Source organism: Emys orbicularis, chromosome 6 (genome assembly GCF_028017835.1).
Source record: "Emys orbicularis isolate rEmyOrb1 chromosome 6, rEmyOrb1.hap1, whole genome shotgun sequence".
Taxonomy (NCBI): Eukaryota; Metazoa; Chordata; order Testudines; family Emydidae; genus Emys; species Emys orbicularis.
The window spans coordinates 53,416,882-53,425,922 of record NC_088688.1 but is presented as its reverse complement, the minus strand read 5'-3'; the positions used below and the strand labels follow the sequence as shown (position 1 = coordinate 53,425,922).

At 40.6% G+C, this 9,041-nt stretch overlaps 1 protein-coding gene across 1 annotated transcript in view; it reads left to right on the top strand.

The window, feature by feature from the left end:
• The first annotated feature begins 2,931 nt into the window (after positions 1-2,931).
• Positions 2,932-9,041, top strand: part of EDIL3 (EGF like repeats and discoidin domains 3) — a 314,997-nt gene continuing 308,887 nt past the window's right edge. The window contains exons 1-2 of the mRNA XM_065405890.1: positions 2,932-2,962; positions 3,396-3,524. Coding sequence (XP_065261962.1) covers positions 2,932-2,962; positions 3,396-3,524 — 160 coding nt within the window. The remainder of the gene's footprint in view (positions 2,963-3,395; positions 3,525-9,041) is intronic.

Genomic DNA, 9,041 nt, shown 5'->3' with positions numbered 1-9,041 from the left:
GGCCTATTCCATGAGACCAATTTAAACTTGGCATACTCAAAAGTCAACTTGAGTTTTTGCATTAGAAATACAGAATTCAATAAAGGAAAGCTTTTAAACTACTAAAAAGTGAAATTTTTACATGTGATTATTCTTTTAATTTGGAATTCTCCGACTAGATACTGATCTTAAGGCTAATTTATGTCAAAAATTATTTTTAAAAAGTATTTGAATTTCCCCCATCAGTACCACAGCCATGCATATGTGATTAATAATGTATAACAGAATCCACATTGGTTAGTACTCACTACTACTTCTTGTGTCCTTGTCACAAACTAGATGTTTTTCCAGAACCATGCACAAGTGATGGCTCTTTCTGTTGCTGCAACAAGGTTCTCCTTCATACAGGCCTCCCCAACGAGTCAGCAAACAAGCAGGTGCTCCATGGTCTGCACTTCACTTGCATATATTTGTGTCATTAAATGGGGCTACTCTGATAATGTTAGTCTTTCATCTGCCGGTTTGCCTGTGTAGGCAGTTCAGACATTGACTCGTCTGTAATGGCCCCTCTGGGAACATCTTCCTGGGCTTCAAGATCTATTTCAGTGCATATGACTGCGCCTAATCTTTCATTCCACTGATACAGACAAGTAAGTTTCCCTTGGTACTCTTTGAACAAATATTAGATGCAAAAACAACATCTCTTTAATTAAAAAAGCAAGCAGCCAACCAACCCAAAAAACAAAAACAAACAAACAAACAACTCAAATAAATTATAAATTGTAGAATGCCCCTCTATTTAATCTTTGAAAACAATTAAAAGAATCCCCGGAGAGATTTGTTTTATTTTAGTTGAGATTAGCAAAATATTATACAAATACTTGTTGGTAGTTTTGAAGTATATTATTAACCACACTAAAATATGAATGGTAAAATTCTCCATTGATCACCTGTTTGAGAACAATGGTGTAATTATGTGTGTGTGTAATGTTGTGTGTATAACAACTGAGCATTCCTTTCAGATTTGTGAATTCACATGCATGAGTAACAAGTTTTGATTGACATATAGAATTCCATAGCATGGAATAGAAACTAAAAATGTTTGAAGTGCAAATTAGCACTATTACAACATGACCCATTCAAACATAAAATACAAGGAAATTCAGTTCTGGAGTTCTGATACTAAACTAAGTGAACTGTGCTTCTGTGGTTTAAGGCCAGACATTATCATAAAATTAAAATACATTTTTATTCTCATGGACCTATTTTGCACAGTGGGGAAGAGCATAAGAAATCAGCAACTCAATATGCAGTTTACTATCTGAGCAACAAATTGACATCACGGGACTCTGGGTCAGACCCGAGAGGTCAGAGGGAGTATTTCCATAACAATGGGCCCTGGAACATGCCAGTAGCTGAGACCATTTTTTCCTGGAATCTAGATATACCTGTCCCTGGTGACATGGGGTTATATATGATGGAGATCAAGTGCACAATCCAAAGTCCATTAATATCAATGGTAAGACTCCCATTGACTTCCATGGGCTCTGTAGCAGGCTCCAAGTTTACAGTATAAATCTGAAGTGTCTTAAAGTGATAGAACATTGCACAGTGACTCTGCCAAGTTATAAATCCATGGCGCACATACTTTTACTTGCCTATGATACTAACATAGCTTTAGATTATTAAAATTGAACAAACTTTTATAGTCCAGTCCACACAGCTCTGGACACATTCTCTTGTCTCATCTCCACTACGTGGAACTAACTCCCTCAGATGCTATGAACAAAGCAGTCTGATGCAAAGTGAGGTCAGAAGAAAAAGGCACAGACTCTTCAGCCAGGAGACCCAGTTGAGGGTATGTCTTCACTGCAATGTTAATGCAAGTAATTCGTATCTGGGTTAGCCTAGTCTGGGCATAAATCCATACACGAGTTATGATATCCTCACCAGCGCTGTGCCCATCCATGTGTGTCTGCCCTAGGTTGTATCTTTAGGGTGCCTCCTTGGGATGACGGGGGGCACCTCTCATTTCAGACATCCCTCCCTATATGTAGATGTCACTGGAGCACCGGTTTGAAGTGTGGGGTGTGGCCTTCCATCTGCAAGTCTTAGGGCAGTGGATCTCCCTTCTGGCCATAACAACAGTCCAAAACAAAAAAGGCAACAAAATAATCCTGCAGCTCACAAAACAGTCCAAGCTTACCCCACAATTCTCTGGAAGGCAAAAACTAAACAGTCTCTGTGACGGGGAGCTAGGTTCCTAATCCTCCGTGTGTCCAAGAAGACCAGGTTGAGCACGCTGGGCACTAGAAAAAGACAGACAAAATAAAAACAGTCCCTTTACCTTTCCAAAGGGTCCAGGCAGTATAGCCCTTCCTCAGCTTTCCTGGTGAGCATGTCCTAGCGCTGTGTGGCTAAGGAGCTCTAGCTCGGCTTCCCTCTGAGTGCCACTGTGCACTGGGTTTTGATCCTTCCTTTTAAGGAGTCGCCCTTCTCAAGGTTTGACTGGCCTCACAGGTGCACTGGATTGGGGCTCATTGTGCCCAGATGAACACTTTAACCCCTCCCTGATCAGAGTGGAAACCCATCCCACCACAGTGTCACTAGGCATATCCCATGGTTCTTTGAAATGCGGTCAAATGAACCACATTACAACTCTTTCCCAGTGAATTTTGGGACAACTTGTTTGTCCTTTGGGGAATAAAGGGGGAATTGTGGGAAGGCAATGGAGGACTATCAGAACTTGAGTAGTTTAGCCTACATTCTCACTGCAAAGTGGGCAGGTTGCCAGCTCGTGGGAAAACCTTGACCTGGTTTTAGCCTATATCCCCAGATAAGCCAGCTAGCCAGGATTGAAAACACCACTAAACTTCATGGGATAGTTGTGTGTGGGGAGTGGAGCCAGGTAAATGCAACACCCAAGGAAGAGCTTGAGTTAATTCTGCAGCGATGATGTACACTCAGTGGCTTCAAAGGGAAAGTGGGAATGGGTAGGGTCTTTTCAACCACATAAATTACTTTCACTTTTGTTGATTATTAACAGATTTTTGTTTTCAGTGATTCAAGGTTTGTGTTGCAACTGCAAGGTAATGTCTGACTGTATCAAGACAGTTTCTTATGAAGTGTTTTTTTTATTTTGTTTTTTTAATGAAAACCTATTTGTCTTTATTGTTGGTAAAAGCTTCTATGTACAAAATGAAAATCTTGGGACAAATGTGAGTCTCTTTAAATAAATGTAAAATTGAGCCTATGGTAGAATTGTAGGTCTGAAGGTGTTTGGTTTTCAAAGGAATCTGGAGCCATTGTGCTGGTCTATTCTTGGTTGTCAATAATCTAGCTGTACTAAAGTTATCACCTAAGGGGTTTTGGGAAGCCTGTATGAAAGACTGAGAATCTTTTTCTTTAATTCACAGGAGATGTGTGTGATTCCAACCCCTGTGAAAATGGTGGCATCTGTTTATCTGGGTTGGCTGATGACTTCTTTTCATGTGAATGTCCCAGTGGCTTCACAGACCCCAACTGTTCTAGTGTTGTGGAGGTTGGTAAGTGCAAACATAAAAGATGGCAATAACTGTCTAAGTATCCCATTAGTCTATGATTATCCAAATAGTGGTGTGTCCTTTGCATTTTGTGTCATTGCCTTGTTCTTTATTGGTGCCTTATCCTTGTGTCTAATGTTTGTGGTATCTGAATTCATATTTTATTTGATTGTTTCTTTGTTCCCTAATTATCTCTAAATTATATCTGAAAAGAAAAACTACTCAGCAAAGTTCAGTGTTTTATTTTAGAGACATTGTCAGTTTGCCAGAAATTTTACCTAGCTTGTAAAGGTCACCACAATCCAATTCGTTCAAATACCCTGCTGCTAATTTCAGTGATTTTATTTATTTTAATGAGGGCTGCAAAGCTCAATTGCTTGATAAGCCAATGTGGCCTGATTCTGAACTCACGCTTTTGTAAATCAAGAGTGACTACAACTGAGTAACGTGGATATAAAATCAGAATAAGGCCTATTTAGCATTTGTTTGCATTTCACAGTAACAGACCAGTTGGTTTGGGTATAATAATTAACTATGATACAAGAACAAATTAGAAGTGTGTAGTGGTGTGATAATCTGCAATACATGGATGCATCTGAGTGACTGAAAATACAACTGGTGGGTCTAATGAACCAGTCTTCAGTGTCCTATCAGAAGATTGTTTGCGGTGAAGGGGGACACAGGAAGATGGTAGAATTGGGTAGAGACACATAGCTACAAATTCCATTATCTCAGACTGAATTGGAAAAGTTTTGAACCTGGGCTGGTGGAGGTCGAGTTTATAACTTACTCTGAGACACAAATAGAAAGGAACTGACTATCCTATATAATCATCAGATGCAACCAGTTACTTAGGGTACCTTTCTTCTGCCTTTAACAGTGATATATGACATGCAAATAGATGAGTGAAAGAGAATTAAAGAACAAAAAAGGAGTGGAACTGATATTTATGAAATAGAGAGCTCAGTACACAAATGTGTATATATATGTGTCATCAGTGTTGGATTAGAGAGGTAGGAGATTCCAGGGAAGGATAGAAGAGGTGATTATCAGGAGTGTTGACTTATAGTGAAGATGAGGATGGTCTTTTCTCCCCTCATATTAGAGGACCAGAAGTCCTGCTGCTGTTTTTTTAGGCTGTGACTCTATGGTGGTCCCAGTTCTCTTGATGTTTGTTCTTTCACATGATTTGCCTTCCTACTGATGACTGATTTATGTTTGATTATAGTGTGGCATTATGAGGGTGTTACACATCACATGTGTATCACATAACACTGTAACATGCTACATTCAAACACAGCGGCTGGGCCCACACCTCACTGCCACCCAAATCCCAACCTCCTATTTCTCTTGGACCCACTCTTCATTAGTAGTGAGGACCTGCACATGGTTCTGTGGCTTTACATTCTATTTGGCCCTGGGCCCCTTGGCAGACAGGACTTGGGCTGCAGATCAGTGGATCTATGTTTAAGATACCACTTCCTGGTGGAACTTCCCAGGAAATTTCTCTGCTGCCTGGTTTGAGCCTGAATGTCTTATGTATTTATTAGATATATTAGGTAACTGTTGAAGTCAGTTTAATGTTATTTAGTTTCTAGTTATTCTCCAGGAGTAATGTTCTTGAGTCTTTTAATACCTCCTTTACCTATATTTCCTTAACAAGCTTATGAGACTAATTATTCTACTGCTGAATATTAATGTTCTAATATCATCCAATTTTAGGGTTGTTCATCAACATATTGAGATTGCAGATTTTATGGCACTAAAGAAAACACCTGTAACCTATTTTGTTCCATTTTGCTTGTTGATGCGGTGACATTTACTATTGCCTTGAAAAGATATAGCAGTCCTCTCTCCACACAGTATCTCCTGCCAGGCACTAATACTGCTGCATCCAGAGTGGGCCCCTGGCCATGCTTTCCTGTGTTATGTGCTTTCCTGTGGCTATGAAATGTCATCAGATATGATAGTTGGCTGTCCCCTAGCACTCGAGGAGTACAAGTAATAGCCTTTTTCTGGCTCTGTGCACAGGTGAACAAGGGGTAGAAAGAGGCTTCCCTGAGCACTTACCCTCCCCTTTCCTCACTAATAGATCTGTGCTGGCCTGGGCAGAATTTAGCTCATTTAGCAATAGCTTATGCAACCCTAGAATAGCTGTGGCATAGGTTTTCAGCAGTAAGTTTACAGACTTATTGTGTAGGAAATTGTGTTGTACAGAACTGGGAAGAAGCCAATTGTGAGTGAATCTGAGATGAAAGCATATTGTAGTAATGTGAAGTATAACTTACAATTATTTTTTTTACTGAGAACTTTAAACAGTTCTATAAGGTCCACATTTAGTAGGTAAAATAAAGTACAAACAAGTAAAGCATTTGGGAAGATAGCATTATTTCTGCATATGCAACGTGATTATTCCAAGTTTTTAATTTGAAATCCAGAGATAGTGATTGGTAGAAAACCTTTTTAATTCAAGTAATTATTAACATTTATACACTAGCTAGACTACAATACATTAGTGCATTTGACATTTAATATTTTTTTTTGTCCTGTACAATTACACTGCGTGCATGAAGGCAGTAAGGCAAATTGTTATTTTGTTGTTCATATGTTATAATGAAGTTGGCTGAGTTGTGTTGGGATTTACCCCTTTTCCACTCTGCTTACCCAGAACACCTTGTCCAGTTCTGGGAGAACACTTCATCCAGTTCGCTGGGATCCGAAAAACCCTCAGACAACAGCTCGTCACTTTGGTTACTTTATTAGGCATGTAACAGCTGTGTCTCCTCGCTAGCCAGGCCCAGACGCAGGGGGTTTAGGTACAGGGTGATACCCAGGGCCGGCTCCAGGTTTTTTGCCGCCCCAAGCGGAAAAAAAAATAAAATAAGCCAGAGCCGAAGCAAAAAAACCCCAAAAAAACGGGGTGCCACCCTTTGAAAAGAGCCGCCCCAAAGGGCTGGAGTGCCGCCCCTTGAGAAGTGCCACCCCAGGCACATGCTTGGAACGCTGGTGCCTAGAGCCGGCCCTGGTGATACCACAATTCTAATTCATGTCTCACACTACACAGTTTATATACATCTTTCCTGTCTACTAACATCTATACTTCTTGCGCGTAAATACTTCTTTGCAGATTACATATGGTAAACTTATCAGTTCAGGTTGTTTCTGCCAATTTTGTGTACTATAAACATACCCACTATAGTTAGTTGTTTTAGCAGTTACTTTTCCAGGCTCTTTTTGTTTTAACTTGGGCCTGCTTATGTCAGCTCAGTCAGCCCACGTTCCACTCCTTTTTGTTGTCTCTTATGTTAGCATTTGTTTCAGTTGCATCGTATTTCTCTTTGTGCTTGCTTTTTCAATTGTATTATCCAGCAACATATTCCTATGACCAAAATAGTTGTTTTTATTTGAACTCTCATTAAGACTAAGTACACAGCATGGCGTGCAAGCTCCCCTCTACTGGTATGGCCCATCTGGATGTTTCCATAGCCTGTACAGTACTGTCCCCAATTTGTTGTTGCTCGGCTATCAGTTAGTTAATGGGCACCAGTTGCTCTGCATCTCATTATTACTTTATCTTAATGGACAAGGGAGGTATGGGCACAAAAATATTAGTCACTAATGATTCCCATTCAGTGTTGTTCAAAACTGCCACCTCCCTGTTCTCCTCAATCCCTATATTTAGCCATAGGGCCTGGGTCCCAGTCTGAGTCAGAGAGTTGAGGTTTAGGCAAAACCCATCCAGGTTCCCCTGACTTGACGTTATCCTAACAGAAAAGTGGGGCTATCCCACTGCACACACAGTTGCACTGAGCTGTATCACCTCATTCATTTTCTCTTTGGTGACTAGTTGGGCCCAACCTCCCTCTGAGGTAGATGCCTTCCCTTGTATTGAGCATTCACAGAACCATCTATGCCAGGTTCTTTGACAACATTGATGTTTTTCTCTACACCATCCCTTGTTGCCAACTTAACACTCTGATAGCATTGTATATGTGTTCCATTCTCAATAGTATCCATACTGTTAACATACACTAATTCTCTAGAACTCCCTGTCCATCTGGGAATAGCAGTCATGATTGGCACAGTCCTATTATTAATTTCCTGTGGTGCCCAGGACCTTCTAGTCTTGCAAATTGCAGTTTTTCTTCCCCAATATTATAAATTCCCTTTTCCAAATCAGTGTTCTGTTTAAAAAATTTAAACCCTTTCCCCTGCTTTATTTCTTCTATCCCCTAAATTAAATGCATTACAAATTTAGTACCAAATATGCTGCAAGTAACCATTTCTTGCTTCTTTCTTTACCAACCTTAGTAGGCTGTAAACTGACTCTCATTGACACAATTCTGTCCTCTATTTCCCAACTCCAATAAGCACACCAAAGGACCAAGTTGATCCAGCAGAAAGTATGGGCTGTGCTACTTTGCCTTCAGGAATGGATGGTGTGTGGCCTGATCCTGCATCATGACTTGGAGCCTACATGATGTTTGGTCAGGTCCCCTTTGGCATCAAACCACACTTGGGTCTTCTGCACTTTTTTTTTGCAATGGCAAAATCTGCTCTGCAAGTCCTATACCCAGGACTCTGACAAAACTACTGTAGCCATATGGCCTTGTATAGGGTTAATTATATTCTCCCACAGTATCATTGGTCTCTCCATTAAGCCTCATAAGGGGAAAACCCCACGGATCTTCATTCTCTAGCTCTGATGCATACTAATCCCAATTACTACCTGTTATGTTTACTCCTTTCATGAATTTAGTTTTAATGGTTCAATTCATTCTTTCCACTTGCACCGCTGCTTTGGGATGATAAGCTATGCGGAATTTCTGATCAATGCCTACCACTGTGCTGGTGTCCCTAGCCTCTGTTTGCCAGAAGCTGGGAATGGGTGACGGGATAGATCACTTGATGATTACCTATTTTGTTCATTCCCTCTGGGGCACCTGGCATTGGATAGGATACAGGGCTAAGTGGACCTTTGGTCTGATCCAGTATGGCCGTTCTTATGTTCATACTTTGTTAACCACTGATCCAACAAATCTTCTACCATTATCTGAATCAATTGCCTTAGGAACCTCTCACCAACTGAACAAATTATACACCAGGTGTTTAGCTGTTGTCAATGGAGACATATTTTTAGTTGGAAATGCCTCCCCCCAATGTGAGAATGAGTCACTACAACTAGTACATATTTGCCCCCTTGATGGGTTAGGGGTACTTCCCCAATCTAATCAGTTTGGATCCTTTAGTTTCCAGGATCCCCTGAGAGCCTGTTCAATGAGTGCCCCTCTGCATTTTCTATTTGCTGGATCATATCTAGCACAAAGAAGATAGGAATTAAGTTGCCCATTCAAATACTATTCCTGGGCCACCATCCTGTTTTTGCCAGTCTTTCCTGGGTAGCTTCATATTTAGGGTGACCACCCATAGTTGATCCATGTACTCATCCTAAGAGATCCTTCCTCATATCCCTTTGTACTACCCATACTAAACCATCTTCTGACTTTACACGCAGGAGTC